The 20,222-nt window shown below is 39.0% G+C and overlaps 1 protein-coding gene across 1 annotated transcript; it reads right to left on the minus strand.

Moving 5' to 3' along the window:
* Nucleotides 1-2,449: 2,449 nt before the first annotated feature.
* LOC137471380 (carbonic anhydrase 3-like) lies at nucleotides 2,450-17,836 on the minus strand. Its single transcript, XM_068185649.1, has 7 exons — nucleotides 17,662-17,836; nucleotides 16,577-16,774; nucleotides 9,636-9,754; nucleotides 8,703-8,795; nucleotides 7,793-7,858; nucleotides 6,705-6,860; nucleotides 2,450-3,633 (listed from the first exon to the last, which is right to left on the minus strand). Exons 1-7 carry the CDS (start codon nucleotides 17,705-17,707, stop codon nucleotides 3,514-3,516), a joined length of 798 nt encoding a protein of 265 aa, XP_068041750.1. The 5' UTR covers nucleotides 17,708-17,836; the 3' UTR covers nucleotides 2,450-3,513.
* Between the last annotated feature and the right edge of the window lie 2,386 nt (nucleotides 17,837-20,222).

The raw sequence follows: 20,222 nt of genomic DNA on the forward strand, positions 1-20,222 counted from the left end.
CTGTCTGTCCTTCTGGACGGGTGGCTGTCCCCAGCTGACAGACTGGAGTTCAGCTCCAGTGAGCTGCCACTGCTGCCACACAGCTGGGCAACAGGACAGAGCGTCTGTCCCCAACAATCATTTGTGATCCCAAATCTGAAACCTGAGCAAAAACAATTCTGAAATCTTCTCATGGTATTAACTATGCATTTAGGTTGCAAAATACTATATTATATGTTATAAAAAAGGGGTCTTAAGATCTGTTCATTTTCTTATAATTACTCTAATGAAATAGAGAATAGGCATAAATTTGGAAATAAATCAGATTTAATCAAGTCTCGTTCTGATCTAAAGATTTAATGAGTAAATTCTTCACAAATATCCATCACCTGAATTTTGACTTTTCTTAAACACTAAAACCCACATCTATTTTTATACAGAATTTTAGATTATCTATATCTACCTCCTCTTGCCCTCCTCAGAGAACTCCACAAAGTGAGATTGCAGGTTGATGGTCTTCTGCCCAGCTGCAGACAGGTAACCCACAGATAACTTCTGTGATCAACATGTTGGGGCTAGAGAAAAGGTTCTCAATGAGAAACATAAGAAAATGGACTCCCCACACATTTACTATGGCTATATTTTAGTTTGATGAAGTTTAGAAGGGAAGAGCCTATCTAAAGTTGATTGTGGAAGAGCATAATCATATCTCTGGTGCTACTGCAGCTGCCAATTCATTCCACAGCACCTTCTTGCTCATGTTCAAGACTGTCAGTGACATGGATGCAAGTACAGCCATACCACTAAAATGTTTCAAGTTTCAGGAAGACTCACAGCATCACAGAGCATGGCTATGCCACTTCTGACCTCTGTAGCAGATGAAAAGTGACTCAGAGAAGGGACTGCCAATGAGCTGTGCAGTGTGGCTGCATGTCTCATTTCGGTTTCAGAGGGGCTGTTCCTAATTTGCACTGAGGTCACCAAGTGTAGTCAGGCATACATGGTATGAAAGTCAAATACAATAGTAATTTTTTGTGTTCTACCCCACCAAGATGAAAATTGGATGTCTTTCCTTTTTACTAGGTAGTTCTGAACCCAGTGCTCCCTGCTGCTCCTGCAGTGCAGAGTTAGACCACATAGTGAAAATGTGCAGGTAAGAAGTGAGGTATGATGGATGTTACTACTATGTGATCTGAATTCAGTCATACCAGTGATTAATTTTTCTTGTACTTGGGGAAAGCTGCAAAGCAAGGGGTGACCTCTGCGGAATAACAATGAACACAGCCAGAGAGAGCAGAACATTGCATGATACATGAGCACATTCTAAATGCTGACTCACAGCACCCCACATTTCTCCCTGCTGTCTTCAAGACTCTCCCTCCTCATATATTCAGTTTACAGCGTGATTCACAGGGTCTCTGAAGCGCCCCCACCCCCATTCTTTGGCTTTTTATTTTCCTTCTACTCCTACTCTTTCCATTTTCCCCCTGATGCCTGCTGTACCACTGTTTTCTAGATCTGTCATCATTACTTCCGCCGGTCCTTGAACATAGGAGCAGGGTCTGTGAAACAACTGCCAAAACCCTTTTCCACACACTTCCTCCTATCTGCAGCTCTCCTGAGCCGAATTTAGTCTACTTTTTACTTTAATTACATCAATTATAAATACAGATAAAATGAAATCAACTGCAGAGGAGAGTCAAATGACACTTTTGAGAGACTACTTCAACTTTTAAGTTTCCAAATTAATAAACATGGCTCTGGAGGATGAGGCTGCATTTATAGCACCCAGACAGCTGCTTTGCAAAGTGTGACTGGGAAGCCACCATATCATTAAAAATCCCTGAGATTACATGTTCCACATTTGCAATACCATGAATTGCAAGGAAAAAAAAAGCCTACTCTAGGATATGCAACTCAGTTTAATAAAGCTCTTTATAAAACAACTTACCTTGTAACTCACAACAAACAAGCCATTTTGGAAAATCAATTTTTGCTTCAGTTTTCCTTTTTGTAATGAAGTAATGTAACCCCTCTCCCATTAACGAGATCAGCAATGTCCTCCTGCCCCTTAACATGGCAGCCAAGAATCCAGCCACTGCCAGAGCAGCACCTGCTTTGTATTTCCTGAGCTCAATTGTAAATTACCTTTCAGTTTACTGAGCTTGGATACAGACTGAACTGTTCCACTCTGCAGTCAGCTTGTGAAGTTGATTCATATGATGTTGCAAGAAAGCTTTTGTCAGAATAGAGATGATCTCACTAATAGAATAGATGTGAATGTCTCAAGGATGTGGCTATTTAGGTGTCATGTGAAATCAGTACTCTTGTAGTTCAAACATCTTAAAAAGATACTACGCATCATCAGTTTCTATAAAGATATAATACAGAAGACATAGACAGGTGTTTCTTTAAAATTCCGTTACTTTTACATGTTTCTAAATAGTAAAAAACTACAGAACAAAAAATCTTAAATAAATGTATTTATTATTATTGGATTTTTTAATACAGAAATAGTGTTATTTCAATTTGAGGCTTACAACCCTGTTTCATTGTTCTTTGTGCCAAAACAAGAGACAAGAGCACATTGGTCAATTGCATTTTGATTAAGAGTTCAACTGTGGTTTCAGATGTTTATGCACAAACTTCAGTGACAGCAGGACTGATTACATTTGTACATGAAATGAGAATTTGTCTCAAAAATTATTAAAAAGGCTAAGGACTCTTCTTATTTTAACACCCTTTTTACACAGAAAAGCCATTTGCATACATGAATAAAATATATACGAAGGATACAAAGACCAACTTCACAAAATTTATGTCACCTTGACTGCTACAATATTAAAATGGAAATTAGTCTTTTAATAAAGGGAACCAGTTGTGACACAAAAAGAAATAGCTCTTCCCCTTCGCATAGTTTTAACTACAGATAACTTGGTGAATACGATTTTCAGAATAGACCTCTGTTTCACCTGTACATTATTTTAAGAAAATATAACTCTTTATCAGTGATTATAACACAATTTCCTATCCTTTCATATTTTATGTACCAAAGACAAAAAGAGTTTATAATTTCCAAGAATGCCTTGTGAATTAAGTGGTGCAGCTCAGAGCTGGATATGGATAACGCTGAAAACATCTACTGAAAAATATATCCTTAATGGTGAGAACAATTACTTCTTTTAACTGAAACCTCTTTAGCATACAATCAGACAAGCATCAAGGGATATTTGCACAATAGGAAACTGTCCTGTAATTATTAGTAGCATCTTTTTTCTTCCTTTGAACTATTAACAAAAGCTAATGTTAAAGCAGTTATGAAGAACCAAACAGATTGTCTACTTCCATTTTAACAGTAGGATTTGCCTTAATAAATGCTATCCTCTGAAAGTGAAATTCTCATTGCACAACTCAAGTTTCAGCCTCCAGACGTAAAGCTGGAGTTCTGTGTAAGTGCAGCAAAAGACACAAAACAAAACCACCTCTTATTTCTAGAGGTTGACTCTCTCAGAGCCACCAAACAGGAGCCAGGTCCTAGAGGAACGACGCGCTCACCATCCTGAAATACCGCGGCTGAGTTGGGCGCCAATTATCAACCAAGGGGTGATCAGGTTCATCCTCGGCATTCTTGGAGAGGCTGCGGAGCTTTGCCATCTGCAGAAAAGCAAAAACTGAATTGATGGAAATCCTTTGGGATCAAATCTACAGCCCAACAATTAAACTAAGGAGGCTGGTACAGCTGGGGAAAAAAGTCTCCTTCAAAGTTGGGAAAATGTCCTTCACCCCACCACCACAAGAACTGTACTCTGTTCTTTTCCTAGTGATAGGCTTAGGAATAGTCAAAACAGAAAAATGTGTCCTATTTGAACAGGATTGTGAAAAATAGTGTAATTTAGGTACTGTCTACAGAACTGTGTACAGCCACAGAAACTGTGGGAAACACTCAGAAAATGTGAATACAGCAGCACGTGCTGTAATAAACCTCTCCTACTCTAACCCTGCCTTAGTGCCTGGTTGTTGTTAAGAATACTTTAGAATTACAAGGTTTTAAAGGTGAATTATAAACTAATTGTTAATTTCCATGGTAGGTCTGCAACAGAGGATATATTTTGCTGCAGTTACACAAGAAGTTCATTATAAATAACAGGAACTGGAATTTAAATCTGGATAAAGACTTGGTCAAGGTTTCAAATGGTTTGTAAACAAGGTCTGCAGCTTGACTCTCCTTGGCCATATCAAGGTATGTTTCCTTTTTTGAGGGATGCCATATGAAGAGTTCTGCCCATACTCGTCAAAACTGTTTAATACTCTTTCTCTAGTGCTTTCTGATTTTCAAAGGATGCAACATGTATACAGACACACTATATTTATTTGTTGTCACTACCACGCACTACTCTAGACCCAAAGCGCATCAGCTGTGATTCAGACAATTGAACCTGTCCCTGTTTGAATGACGTACCATGAAAAGCATGCACACATTTCCCATGTAAGCTTGAAAATGCAGCCCCATGCAGAGCACACATCACCTTTGTTCGCCAGGAGCTTCTATATGCTGATGTATCTACTTTTCAGAACAGACTTCAAGGCCAATACAAGCAGAACTTCTGACTAGGTTGTAAAACCTGGGTTCACCGTGATTAAACTTGTTTCAGTTTATGGACTGAGCTAGCTCGGGCATCTCAACATTACTCTTCACTGAACAGCTCAGAAAAGCCAGCCATTATAACCAGCATAATATGCATCCAATGGATTAATATTCTGAAATTAAATTTCAGATTTCAGATGAAGAATAATTTGTACAGGAAGAGATGAAAATTGTTCATCAGTTTTGTTAAAATGGATAAATTACTATTGGAGAAGAGTGCTGGACTTTATTATTTGTGGAAGATATGCTCTACTCAGTAAAAAACCAACATGTATTCAGGCTACGATTACATAAAGATGAAAAAAATTAGTCTGCAATTAGACAGAGTTATTCCACAGTTAAATTCCTGTTCTTTCATTAAAAGTAATCTGAGCAGCTAGGCCACCCACACTATATCTCCCTGGGATTTCTGGTGAATTGATTTTCCTGCAGAGCACTGATTTGCAGCGACTGCACTTCCCCTTGTGGCTAATATATGGTTACCATCTGGCTGCAAAAGCATCCAAGAAATCCACTGCAAATGCACACACACTTAAAATAATCACTATTAATGAGGCTGCCATGGTACTACACTGTGTAGGATTAGAAATAATTGGCAACACAATTCTCTTATGAATACATTATTTAGAGTGCAGGCACTCTGCAGTGAAGGAAGTATTTCTACTGTATTTCTAGACAATAACTCACACACACTGCCAATTCTGCCTGAAAAGCAGCTACCTCAGGGTAAGAGCCAATGTCTCATTTTTATGTAGTAATTTCATCTTTAACTTAAATGCTCCATTTTTTTTCTACAGGAGGGATAGTTAAAGAACAGTCTGTATGTTACCCAAAACTCACGAATTTTAGAACAGCTGAGAAAAAGACCATGACCCAAACACAACTGCAGTCAAAAAGTATTTTCATGAAGATGGATCAATAATGGGATTAGTTATTTCTTTAAAAATGCATTTTAAATCAGAGATGCTCAATAATGAGCTACACATGAGCTCAGTAATGACTACACTTTTCCTAATATAATCTGTAGCTGATCTTCTGTAATATAAACATCTAAGATGATTCATTTTGTGGAATCCAGTCAGACCATATTTGTATTTTTAACAGAGTACCCACTTTAAAATAGGCCCCATATTTTAATTTTTGGATAGACAAGGAAACAGAAGGCAGAGCAATTCAATAAGCTCTGAAAATTAAGCTGTAAGTTATATGAACACATTACCATATTTCATCTATTGCCAGCTAAGGTTCTCATCATACCTGAGTTGTATTACTTAAAAGATAAAGAGCCACTTAAATACAAAGAACTAGAAAATAAAAATACTTCCTTTTTGTCATAACATGCACATCAATGAATACACTAAACGCATTATCATCTTGAAAACTTAAAATTTGAGAAGTTATATGTCTAAATATAATACCTACATAATATGTCAGTCCCTTGATTAATATTCATGTGCTTTGTATCCTGGAGCCTTGAAAATTGTGGTATTGCATCATTATAGTCTGCTGACCAGAGGAATAACCTCAGGTGAGAAAACTGACTTGTGTGGTAAGAGTAGAATCATAGGCTGAAATGTGCTGAAAGAGGGCATTCAAGTTCCTGTAAGTGGACTGGGGGGAAATTAGGAGAGGAAATTAACAAGACATACTTCTTTACAGTAAGCAACCAAAGGAGTTTTTGATATTAACAATAAATTATAATTAGCTGATGTTGCTTCAGTTTGTGAAAATTTAGCTGGTATGCCTTCCAGAAACAGGTATCAAGCATGCAATTCAACACTTCCAACTTGCACTCCCATCTGCAATACAGGGCAGACAGAATCACCAATCCCATTACATTTGTATTCTAATAAATGATGTTTTTGAGAGAAAACTCTAACCATATACCCTGTGGTATGTTTTTATTGATTTCAAAAGCTCTCTGATGTCTGTGAGCTTGAACTACCATGCTGTTGGATGTGAGGCAGTTCTTCACTCTGCTTTTAATCTTGCAATTTCTCACAAATCCAATGACTATTTTCCTTGTCAAAAGAATAAATTCAGGTTATTGCATGTAAATAAAATGAAGGGGGAAGTTTACCTGGTCTGAACTGACTATGATGGGCTCTCTAAGAATAATCCAGGTAACACACTCTTCGCAAGGTGGAGTAGTGACAGATCCATGGTATGTCCAGTAGTCATGAGATTTAGGGAAAAGAATTGAAGGATCGAAGTTTGGAAAAGGAGCATTTTTCCCCTTTAAAATAAAAACAAAACCACAATAAAACCAAACAGAAAACTCTTCAACAAATCCAGCCAAGAGTCATTTGCAGCTCTGTTATTTTAAGTAACAGGGAGTGACTCAGATACTGTAAATGTATGAACTGAGGAAAGTAAGCTCAGATCTACACAGATATAATGGTGCAGTGAGACAGGGGGACTGAATGACCCTCACAGATGGGCCCAGAGAAGCATGACGAAACAGAAAACTCCATGATGCTGCTTCTTGTACCTGAGCTAACTCATGTGAATCAGCGTCCAGTACCAATGTGTTTCACTCATTTCTGTGCAGAAATACTTCTCCTTCTGGCCTCCTTTATTATGGGAATTCTTTCTATCTATTGAATATTGCATTAGGTCACCATATAATAAAGTGAGACAGGTACTACTTGTATATTATTTGTGCTAATAACAAGCAAGACAGCCTACAAAATGTGAGATTTATCACATAATGTTATCTAAGACACAAATGTCTAGTCAGTGGCATTTCTAGAGATCCATTAGGCAGCCTATATATTAAGACCAAATGGACCAATTTCTAAATATACCTTTTATTTAACACTGCCCACTGCGGCAATAGGGTTCCATGCCTAGTTTTTAGGTAAGCAAAGACTGGGGAAATTGGTCATTTTTCACCAAACTCATAAGCCCCGCTGAAGTCAAAGAAGGCTCATATGTAAATGGAAGAAAGGACTTTTCATATTTTCATATTAAGGAAAAGCAACTCATGGTTTTATTCCCAAATATATGCAGGAAATGTTGCAGAGCAGAATTTGAAAACTAGGAAGTCAGACTTTTTTTTTTCTGGTTTTTTTTTTTTTTTTGTGTTTTTTTGGGTTTTTTTTGTTTTTGTTTTTTGTCCTGAGACTTTGAGCAATCTTCCTATAATGTAAAGCCCAACATTGTTACCTTTGTCTTGATAGCATTTATTTCTTCAAGAATTCTCTTCATCTCTGGTTTGGGAGTTTCCCCTACCTGTAAAGAAGAAAGTGTGAGCTAAGCAAGGAGTTCTGCTTGACCAGGTTTCTTCTTTCTCCTATTTTTCTTTATGAGCATCTATCAACTGTAAAACTATGAGCATCTATCTAAACATCTATCAACTAGAAAATTATAATGCATTAGCCCAACCTATCACCCCTACCAGCTTGGTAAGCTATGTCTTCTGTCTGTTACCTCTGCCTGTATCCCAACAGATATTATGATACGGAAGAAGAGAAGGGGAAAATTGTATCAGTACAGAAATTTTAGCATAACAGGTAATTCCACAACATAGATTTCATGGTTACATATATTGTTTGCAATTGTTGATCTCAAAAAAGACATCCAGTTTTCTATCCCTAGTGCATATCAATTAAACAACAGACAGCAACAGCTAATATTTCAGGCTAAGGCTGCATGCCCCTAAAAGGATTTTTAAAAAAGGATGAGTAATATGTATTGCCTGTGAGATATTTTGTTTGAGAGAAAGTTCATGAAAAACCTAGAAGAGATGCATGCCCTTGAAATCTGTCCCCAGTTAGCAAAAAAGACAGCTGACTGCTGTTGGTCAGGGGGCCACTTCTGACACATGTCCCCATTCCATGGGCCACATAGTGACACAATAGCTGCAGGGCCAAGTGTGTGTAGTTTTGGATACCAATTGAGATAATATGACTCATGCTCTGTAACTTGAAAGGGATACATTACTGAAAGTCAACCCCTTCAATGTGGTAGGATCCCTAGAAAATATACCCACCAGAGAGTTTTGCTTTTTTTTAACCCTCTAAGAATAGAAACTTCATAGTATCAATGCAAAGAAGGGTTGCATGCTTCTACTTACTTGCAAAAATATGGCCAAAACAGCAATCCCATCAGTTCTTCTCTTAGCATCAAGGTAATTACTGTATTTGGGATTCCAGTGTAACAAATGTAGCTTGAAACAAAGAAAAACATGTAAAAAACACCCATTATTCAACAGCAAGCCATCAGAAGGCTGAATTTTAAAGTTCTTCACAGAACTGTGTGAGTTTGAGGCAACAAGGAATTATAATGAGGCCTTCCAAGAAAGAGAGAAAAAAGGGACAGCAGTCATCTATTCATTATATCTTATTATCTAATAGCATAATTATACTATTTGCTTTAAAATAAACAATAAATATCTGAATAAAAAAATTGAAAAACAATAACTGTAATCTCATCTTAAAGCTGAAGAAAAGTTGCTGAAGTAATCAGGTAGACCATGCAGTTCAGACATCATCTGCTGATACGTGATTCATTTCCATTTGGCATTCAAATTACAGCAATTCTATCAAAGAATGCCTATGAATGTCATTGATGTATATTATTAGTCTACGTTTCTCATTTTCTTTACAATCCTAAGGTGCTAAAGAACCAAGGTAATTAATTCATCCCACCCCTTTCTATCACTGCAATTTTATACTTCTACTATAATTCTGTATTTTCAGAATACTGTTTTAGTAAGTTTGGATTGCATCTGAGTAATTCAGTCTTGCTGTGCTGTTTCACACCACACTGGTTTGAGAACATGGAAACCTTTGTTTCACATAGAATTTTTCTTTTCTCCTGCTGTGAGAATGACTTCAACCTGATTTACGTTTATAAGAATCAATGGGCGTAAGAATAAAAAGGCACAGATAAGTAAATAGAAAGAACTCCCAGAAAAACAGAGAAATGACTGATTTTGTCCCACCAGAACAATAGTGTCAAATTTTATTTTACACCCTGTTTTAAAGCAAGAAGTGGCGAGTCTTACCTCTCCTGCATACCTCACTCCATTCACGACATGCTCCGAGCCGTGGTCGTCAGATGAGCCCCAGTGGAAGTGCAGCTGCCGCAGCCTGTAGACTCCTGGAAGTGGCCCACCTCTCAGCACTGCAATTGATAAACTGCAACAGCATCAGACTCGAGGATCTCCCAATTCTTTTAAATGAAATACATATGTATCTGCAATATTTAGTTGTGTGTTTACGTATTTGCTGTACAGAAGCTTTATGTTCTGAAAATCTGCACTGATTTTAGCCACACATCAGGCAACCACCTTTAGCCATATGCACCTACAGGCAGAGGAGAACTTTTGTGTCTAGGCTTCCATTACAGTCACTAGAGATCACTGATTTAATTCAGCTGCATGAATGTGCACCTAGTACTTTCTGGAATAGTCCAGAGACATCTGGACAGGACTGAGAGGTCTGGTCCAGGATTTGTGGAAGAACTGTACATTCTAAACCAATATCTGGAGGCAAAGGGAAATAGATTAGGTTATCAAACATGTCACAGAATGCCTGTGTTTGGGTAACTGAAGTAATCCCTAATCAGAACAGTCAGGCCTCTAGAGTAATTCTGCATGCCTTAAAGTAGACACTCAACAGACAGTGAGCTGAATTGCTCCCTGGATTCCTTGAACTCCAACTCTTTTGCCTCAAAGGGCAGTTTAGATATAACACACCAACTTTTAAAATCCCAAAATAAGACACCTAAATTTAGAGGTCTTTATCTCCCCCAAATTGAATCTAGGATTTGCTGATGTGAAAGTACACAAATATAACCACGATTAAGATCAACTACTGAAGTGCTAGATGATAAACAAATTCTCAGAAAACACTACAAAATTGTGTACCTTACTGCAGGCTATGACTTATTTGTTCAAAGAGTTATGAAATCACTGATGCTGCTTCTGCTCTAATGGCTGTTCCCTCCAGTTATGGAAAAGGAGAAAGAATGTAGAAAATAAACCAGAAAAGCAAACATTGAGAATGCAAGCTATTTTCCTAGAGAAAAGTCCAGCCAGTGATGAATGATATCTAGTTTTCTAAATAATGTTACTATATATAAATAATATTGTAAATGAAGGTGGTCTATTTGAAAGAATCAATGAAATAGAAAAATGTATTTACTTTCACCAAATACTAGAAGATACTCAATTCTCCTTCACTTTTTTTGAGGATAGAAGTTACAGCATTCCTATAAAGCTTTCAGCAGTTCTCAGGAACTGTTCTTTATATGCCAAATATCCTTCAATCTGAAAATAATTAAATCTATTATAATCTCAAGAAATACAGCACTAAGAATCGAGGTAGCTGTTTTTCTCAAAAAATTCCTTTTACTTCTTCCCACAGACATTCATAACTGTGGTGAACACAGTCAGGGTAAGAGTAGTAGCTGACAAGGCCATCAATTCTCCATTAAAATAGATCTGTAAGGCCAAGTAATCCTCTTTAAGGTAAAAGTATGTAATTATTTCCACTGATGGGCCATCAGCAGACATTTTTGATTGGGCATTAGGTGAAGCTCTGCATCATCTCATGCCAACACATTCCAGTTTCAATCATCTATAAATAGGCAGTAACTTTTACCTAGCACACGTTAAGCAGAAAGAATAATGCAAACAACATCTCCTGAAGGACAAAAAGGTATTTTCTCTCTTTTAATTGGAAGTGTGTAGTATTAACATATAAATACATGAAATAACAATATAAGTAAATTAAATTTTCCTACATTTTAAAAAGGGAAAAATAAATAAAACCATTACAAGAATTAAGTTCTCCAATATTTAAAACATTAAAAATCCCAAACTATGTCTGCATAGCTCAAAATTAGTAAGGTTTTTTATTTTTAGGCATGTGCTTTGGAACTTAAATTCTAAACATATCTTTATCCTCTTGGGCTTCAATACTATGCAAATAAAAATGCACAACCACATAACAGAAAAAGAATACAAAACAGAAGTTTATAAAAGATGGTATCTTGACATTATTTTTCAGCAATGTTAGTATATATTATTTACATGTAACAGGAAATTTTTCTGATAATTATTACACAGGAAATGTTCACCTTAAATATCTAAGAGTCATGGCAGAATTACCAAAATTTAACTCCCTTAAACTTGCTGCCATTAAAGTAACATGGCCCAGGCGCAGAAATACACAAACCAGTTCAGTAAGGCAGGGGGAAAAAATGCTCACTCCTTTTTTGGTGCCTCATTGTTGCAAACTCATCCCATTGCCCAGTGACTGACTCTAAATGAGTTTGCACATCACGCTCAGTGACCCAGCAGTGCCTGATACCAGACATAAACACGTCATGTCTGTCTTGCCCAAATTCTTGCCCCCATACATCCACAGTGAAGAATGATTTATAACAGAACAATCCTACATGGACACACACACAGACATCTGCTCTGGAAAAAAGCTCACCTTGTATTTGCTCTGTCATCAGCTGAGCAGCATGAGACAAGATGGGCTAATAAAAGAAGGGGCTTTCTTTCACTTTCAATGTAATCACTAGGGCAAGTGTTGCACAGATGGATGTAACTAAGGCAAGAAAACCCTGTCTCTCACTCTGTGACACAGCAAAATGAAGGTGTCAGGCAGCTGAGTGGAGATGGCTGCTCCAGTCACTTTACCTTAGCTAGCTGGGTGCCCTTGACAACAGAAAAGTGACAAGAAGCTTTTCAAATATGTGCATCCACTTGCTGAGCAGCTTCTGTAGGGGTCTGGTTGTTAATCTGTGCTAGTGTCAATCGTCATTTGCCCTCACTAAAAGTAAAACTGGCAAAGTTATGCCTACACAAACGTCTTCCCTGTTTGCTGTAAAGGCAGGTGAAAAAACCCACAGAGAACAAAGCAGACTCATGAGACGAGTCGTCTTTATAAACATGACAAGAAGTGACTGTGCTGGGAAGATTTATGATCTCGCATCCTGCAGAATCCATAAAATGAACTGGTGAACCCCAGTGAAATTAAATTAGTAATGTACTACTATATGACAATTGAAAAGACACATTACCTTTGTTATGCTGCTTCATAATAGAATCTAACAGTGCAGTACAGAAACCACAGCTGTTTCCCATCAGTGTCACATTTTAGAAGTCATAAAAAAGCCTCTGCTCAGAAGACGATCTGAAACTGTCTGGCTAACTGCAGGGATAAAATGTGTTTCCTAAAAGCTTTTGGAACTCAAATTTCAGTTCTCACTGAAACATTCTTTAAGCAAGCACTGAACAGATATGCAGCAGTATTACGTTTGTTTCTATTTGAACTTTGTACTCTTTTAGGGACAGACTGGGAAAGAGAAGTGTCAGACAGAAGTCTGTCTGCCTGGCACCCACCCTCACCTACACTGTAACACATCTTTGCCAGTTTTGTGCCCTCAGATCACAGCCTGTTCATCAGTGAGCTCCCAAATGATCCTTGTTTGTGATCTGTGTGGCTGCCTCACCTCCAGGGGCAGAAAAATGACAGTCCTCTGTGTAGCTGTAGCCTCAGCAGGCCCTTGACTAGAATTAAAATTCAAGCACTTTTAATTCTAACAGTGGAAATCCCAAGTTAACAGAAGCTCAAATCCTAAATTCCCTGTACCCAAGTACAGGAGTTCTCAATACCTTCATGCAGACACAACAAATGACAGATGTGTTGTTATACATTGAAGGAAGAATTTTACTTTGCTGCCTTTTGCCTTATGCAGTACAGCCATTGAGTGGTACCACAACTATAAAAGTACTGGGATTTAGTGGGGCTATTTCTGTAACAGCTACTGATTTTTTTCCAGTGTAAATTCAGCAGACAAAATGTTAAGTAACATTTTGCAGGAATCAACCAAAACTGGAATTTCTATGGACAGACTTCCCCCTGGTTTAATTAAAGTTACTGGGGTTTGTCCTCACTCTGTAATAACCAGTGAAAAAAAATGAATGTTTTATTTACCAGAAGTTGATAATCAAAATTTCATTTGCAAAAATAAATGAGATTTCCCACAAAGAGGTATTTGAGAAAATTCTGGCCACAAGCCCTAGTCATGCTAAAAGAGCTGATTAGCAACAACCTCCAACTTCTTACAGTAACTGTCTCTAATTTTTTTTTGCATCATCCACTTTCAAAGCCACACATTTCTTTGATAGGAAAGAGTCTGCAAACAGCATCAAGGTAAGCCTGTAAGAATGTGTGCCTGCACTGAGGTACTCCAAACCCTTCAATGTCACCCATCTGAAAGCCAGTAAAAGAAGAAGTAGGAATCTGGTTGATGAACATCCATAGGAAGTGCCAACAAAAACAATAAACAAAGAGGGAAGATGAAGGCAGGTATCCATGTGACCTTAGTGTATCTCCATCCAGCTGCTCTGTCTGGGTTCCATTACCAGACTTTTGTATCTCTACTGTTTCTCAAAGGATCAAATGCTCTAGTGTAACTATCTACCCAGGGTATCACAACAATACCAAAGAGTCATTAACTGTAAGGAAGTTATATATCTCAAGGAGCATCATGACAATAGTCCCACCAGCTAGAAGCTCTCAGGACGCTTCTCTGATATGAGTATTTTATGAAACAGATTCTGATAGTGGAAATAAGATTTCAGCCCTAATTCAAACCGAAATGGGTCACTGCTGGATCTAAAAGAATATCTGAATTGCCAATCAGGCCAAAAAACATAGAGTGGTAGGCTGCCAAAACCCCAAGTTCTGGTTTATTTTACTGAAACCAGCTACCTAGAAGGTTTGATTTCAGCTCCCAGTTCTTTCCTTAATTTCAGACTCCAGCCCTCACCAGCAATCATTTTACAGTGCATAAGGTTCAGCTACATGGGTACAGTAAGACAGGAAACGGAATCCATAAGGCTCTATTAACTTGTATGGATAGGCAGCAGAGGCACGATACTGCTCCTACAGCAACTTCATCTGTCAGCAAAGTCAGCAAAGCTTTCAATTTTATAGCAGATTCTCAAAGTCAATCAGACTTTATAAATAGCTGGAAACAAATTCTCCAATTCCTTCCACTAGGCTAACCCTAAACATAAAAGTAATAAGGCCTTTTTCAACATAATACCTGAATTACATTGGATGACACTCTAATTGTTTGAATTTAAGAAACGATCCTCAATTGTGAATTCTCCAAGTGTTCTTGGTAGGATATACAATGGATGTAAAACTTGGAGCCATTCAAAGTAATTGATTTTATCACTCACCTTGGCAATTTTTTCAGCAATCTATTTTATCAAATTAATGAAAATGTAGACAGAAGTAGAGATATGGGTATAACCACTATAACTGAAAAAAAACTTAGGAAAATAAATGTTTAGTTTTCTGGTTAACTCAGAAATAATTCAGATAGACAGAGTGATAGACACACAGATATAGAGAGAATGAGTATATTTGTCCAAAGGAATAAAAGCTTCATTCCTATATGATTGCTATTGCAATCATATAGGAATCAATGTTTTGTGCAGCTGGTGGTTCTTTTGCATAAAAAATAAGCCGTTGTACGTATCCTGAAAAACTGAAACTGTTCAAGTCAGTAGGAGTATGCACAGTGGAATTTGTCCTGCAATTACCATTATATTAGAGAAAGAACACCACCCACAGACTCTGCAGGCAATGGTATAACAAAGGAGACATAGCAACAAACACTGTATGTTTTTTGACTTCAAAGAGTTGAGATATACAACTACTTTTTTTGCAGTGAGTCGCTTTTTATTTCTGAGATCAAAACACAACAGTTACTAGTTACTGAGCAGTTCATCTGAAAAAAAAATTCAGAACATTCTGAAACTTTCTGCTCTTTGTGGTGAGTGTTGCACCCATGCTGTGCCTGGATACTCCCTCCCATTCAAAATCTGAGTTATTTTAACAATAATTACACTTTTATTTTTATGCAGAAGATGCAACCATTGGTATATCTGATACTGTTTTAACAAATACAACAGATGGTAAAAAATGGCAATAGTCAGGGAGATCTCACATGTCACAGCTACATTTCTTTACTTGTGTACCATTTTATCTGACATTAATATTTTTATTCAAATAAAATTGAAAATTCCCATTTTGCTAGAAAAGTTACAAAACTCTTGAGTGCATAGTAATTTGTGAGTTTTGATAGTGTATTAACTAGTCCAGCCTACATACATTTTGATCCTCAGTTTCATTAAACACAAGTAATTAGCTAAAAATCCATTAAATTAAATCAAATCCATGTTCATATATATTTAACATGAAACAATCTATTAGTAAAATTTCTCCTAGTAATTACAGCTGTCAGTCCTAGTCATATAGAAAGTGTAAGTTTTAATGCAGGTAAGAAATAAATCTGTACACTGTATACTTTCATAGCTCCAAGTGGATAAAAGATTCTGGACATTACACCTGACCCAATTAATTTTATTTGCCCTATCATCTTCATTAGGACAAAACCTCATTAATGCCAAAAAGAGTTTCACCTAATTAAATACTGTGACATTGTGGCAATATCTGGCTTGTTACTTCATTTATCACAAATTACATGGATAGAGTTTTTAAATATTGTAACTTAACTTCTGGCAACTTCTGCCCAACTTCTGCTGGGCATCTCAAATAGGTAAAATGGAATTCAGTTCTCACAGATAAAGCCTGGGTCTCCTTCATCCTGGAAAGCAACACAACTGCAGTGACTTTTTGCAGCCCCAGAAATTTATCTTACACCTTAATTCACCCTGTACCAAGTTTCTTTGCTGCTCTCTTCATTCCCTGGGATTTTACCAATGAACTTTAAAAGAAGTCCCAGACTTTGCCAGCAGCATCACAGGGTACCTGGTCAGAGAAACCTGTACATCATACACAGGCAGTACACAGCACCCTTCCAAGAGCCTGAACATTCAGAGCAGGCTCTTCCATGCAAATTGAGAAACAGTCACTTATATATAATGAGAGAGATCAAAACAAAACCGACCTGATCTATCGAATGAGTCATCAAATACAACTCTGCAGGTTTTCCCATTATTGAGGATGGTCTTAGCTGCACCGGGATCATAACTAGCAAACCATGGTAGTAGAGAACTATCATAATGCACCTCTTTGTTATTGATCTCAATCGGTGACTGATGGCGTCCTTTCGCAAAAGGGTAATTTTTGTGCCACTGATCTGGTCCTACAAAAAAGTGCAGAGAAGCATCATGAAAATCTTTTCCAGAGAGATATGAATTATACTTGTTACAATTAACACAAGCTTGGCTTTGCTTAAGTATAGAACACAATTTAAGTGTATTAGTAAGTAATTGCCTAGCGGTTATTCATGCCCTATTAAAAGTTTCACTGTATAAAATGCAACCACATTGATTTCTAGCTGGAATACTGGATACTTCAAGTCCTTCAACTGAACCTAAACTCTTATAGCAACCTCAAGACTAATTACTAGGAGGGTGATAATATGCCAAGGAAGAAAACCAGAGGTGTATACTCCAAGTCCAGCAGTGGCTAGAAATATGATGGGATATACCCAAATGATTCAAATGTGGCACCAGGTAGCCATATGGAACCAGAAAAGGCCACTGATCCCTGGCACACCAAGAATTTGAAACGTGGGTTTAATTATCATCATGATTTTACCAAGAAGTTCATGTGCAAAAAGCCTGACCAATGCTGAACTGTTCTTCTGCAGCAGGAGAGAGCGGGAACCAGAGACCACCAATACCCCAGCCTCTCCGTGCAGGCGGGGCCTGCAGCCCAGCACCGCTCTTCCTCCATTCGGGCTAGCCTAAAGCCGGATTTTATTGCTATGTCAGATTTTAACTTACATTAGCACTAGGAAAACTGACTTTATTTAACTCAAAGACCCCCTGCCATTGACCTCTCCTTCCGCCAGCTTCGCCTCTTCCGTGCCTGCGAGCGACAACCGAGCGGCCTCGGCCCCTCCACCTGCAGAGCCCCGGGCCCGCCTGGAGCCCGTATCCCCGCCAGGCTCCCTCGGGAAGCGGGTCCCCGTTTCGCCCGGGTTTCGGTGCCGGGAGGAGCGGGCCGGGCGCGGCCCCTGCTCACCGTTGTCGCTGTCGTAGCCCCAGGGGTAGTAGTTGGGGTTGATCATGGTGCGGTGCCGGCGCCGCGCCCCAGCCTCTGCCGGCGGCTCTGGCAGGACGGCGGCCTCATCTCACGGCGGCTTTTTATAGACTCCCGCCAAATCCATGCCCGTCCCCGCCGCCCGAGGGCCGGGAGGGCCCCGGGAGCCGGGGGCGGGGAGAGCCGCGCTGCTTCGGACTGCCCGCCGGCTCCCGCCGTCCCCCGGGAATGCGGGGGAAGGAGCCGGCCGGGACAGTGCCGGGGATGCCAAGCGAGGGGAAAGGGCTGCCACCGCCTGCCCCGGCGCCGAGGAGATGGGAATATAGAAAAGGACGAATGTCCAGCGCTAGGCACAGGCAGTTGTGTAGGAATTGTAGGAAACGTAGGAATGGTTTCCAAATGCAGGTGACATAGGTGTGCATCCATGCGCGGACACGCAGCCAGATCAAGCAGGGAGCTTTAGCCTGGCTGGCTGCTGAAATGAAGTGTGCAGGTTCAGGCAGGCTGGCGGGGCTTTTCATGGCTCTCTGTAGAAAGCCTCTTTTGGCGTAAGGCCTGTCCGCTTCGGAGGGGCTGGGTGTCTCCTCGGGAGGCCGCGCTGGAGCTGTTTCCCTCCTGGGTGTGTGGCACAGCCCTGATCCCGGGGCCAGCAGGGGGTCAGAGGATGAGTCCAACAGCTTTTGCGTGCAAATGGCTATCACAGATTCACACCCTTCCCTAGGAAATTCCCGTGTATTCGCCTGGGTTCCAGCGCTGCTCCCTGCTGTGCGGTCTCCCGTTGCCGTCATAAACAACTTCCCTGCAAAAATTCGGTGGCATTAATTGCTCCAGCCTTTAAAAAGGTGCTGCTTCCTCTACTGCAATGTGTCTTGGTAAATGGAAATCATTAAACTAGCTGAAGATCCAGTTCCTGCCAGCTCCAGATAAAATCGTTATTATCAAATTAGGCATAGGATTTGTTTGTTTTGCTTCAGCTCTAATTCTCCTTTCATTTAGGAGGGTGTTATGCATCAGATTGCACTTAAAATTGTAAGCATACTTGCTAGCAGGCATGTGTTCCTTATGTGACACACAGAAATCCAATTACTTCTAAAAATATTTGTTATTCTGACACATAGGGAATTGCCAGATGAGATAAAGACAGACATTTTACACCAACAGTGTAAAATGGATGAGAGGCTGACTAAATAGAAGACAAAACACTAGATTGAAAAGTTAATTACTGTGGTTTAAATTTTAGAAGACTTTCTGGATAAGAAAGACTGAGGTTATTTCACTTGCTAGTGATGAAATGAAGAAAAAAAGTACAAGTTGATTGAATAAACATGCAAATGGCCCAGGATGGAAGTGTGGAGTCACAGTGCAGAAAAAAATTAGTATCCCTGAATGCTGTGTAAACTACAGTGAGTGAAATTTAGTAGCTGAAGGTGCTACACAGTGGTCTTGAATCATAGCCCTGGCTGACAGATGTTTTTCTGATAGGAAGAAGTGAAAGAGAAGGAAGAAGAGTGGGTCTGTTGGTGATAACATGTCCAGAAGCATTACCAGGCAGGAGCTGCTCACAGAAAAACCCAGGAACAAACCAAGGACATGTTACTGCAGCTGAAGAGACCCTGGTATGACCTCTGAGACAGGTCTGTTGGCCTCATGAAGCTGAATTACAATGAATTGCAACAGGTGCAGGGGAGACAAGGCCATTAAAGAGCCTCTTTTATAAGATGAGACTATAAAAGCTTAGTGTGCTTTGCATAGCAAACAAATGGTAAGAGGGTAAGTGACAGCTGTCTTTCTATGCACTTCATCAGAGAGGTAAACACCAACAAATCGTAAGAGTTATTGAAGCTAAAGAGAAGTGTTAGCCAGTGAACAATTACATATAATTTTGCCATGAACAATTTGAGGCAAGATAACAGATCAAGTTTTGGAACCACCTGAGGTATTCCAGTGACTTTGCAGTATTAAAAGTGGAGACATGAACAAAGTACACAGGGAGCTTTGTATTTATATCTGACAGAGCACATACTATTTCCCACCTCTTCCTCAGTTTTCACTTCAATTTCTGAGCATCTTTTCACTGCCATGACCCCCAGACAAACCTCCAGATCGAGAGCATGTGACATAACAGTACTGTGTCTTTTAAACTGACTTTAATGGACAGATTTGAGGTTGCACTTTATGGCCTGGGTAGGAAGACTCAGGAATTTTTAGATACTGTAATTTCTGTCCTGAGCTCTCAGGCACAGCAATTTTTCAGAGTCAGTGTGAACTCCTTGACATTTAGATAACCTAAAAATGACTGTGGAAAGAAAGAAGAAGCAATCTAATAAAATATGTTAACATTAGACACTTTAATTCAGACCTTTAAATCAAATAAATAAGTTATTTCTAAGGAAAAACAAATCTCTTTTGTATATCTGCTTTCACTGAACTCTTTTTCTCTAGGACTTGAAGGTCATCAAGAGGACCAAATGAGACAGGAGGCTTTCTTCTGGCTTCTTCTACTTTGATCTTCCTTATTCAAAAGAGTGTTCTTACCCCTTTCC

Source organism: Anomalospiza imberbis, chromosome 1 (genome assembly GCF_031753505.1).
Source record: "Anomalospiza imberbis isolate Cuckoo-Finch-1a 21T00152 chromosome 1, ASM3175350v1, whole genome shotgun sequence".
Classification (NCBI taxonomy): Eukaryota; Metazoa; Chordata; class Aves; order Passeriformes; family Viduidae; genus Anomalospiza; species Anomalospiza imberbis.

What these genes read in the sequence shown, in the direction of transcription:
- LOC137471380 (XM_068185649.1), bottom strand. Translation starts at nt 17,707, where the DNA reads ATGATCAACCCCAACTACTACCCCTGGGGCTACGACAGCGACAACG. An exon ending in TGACTCATTCGATAGATCAG is followed by an intron (nt 9,755 to 16,576) that starts GTCGGTTTTGTT and finishes TATCAATTGCAG; the next exon opens with TGCTGAGAGGTGGGCCACTT. An exon ending in TCATAGTCAGTTCAGACCAG is followed by an intron (nt 3,634 to 6,704) that starts GTAAACTTCCCC and finishes GCTTTTCTGCAG; the next exon opens with ATGGCAAAGCTCCGCAGCCT.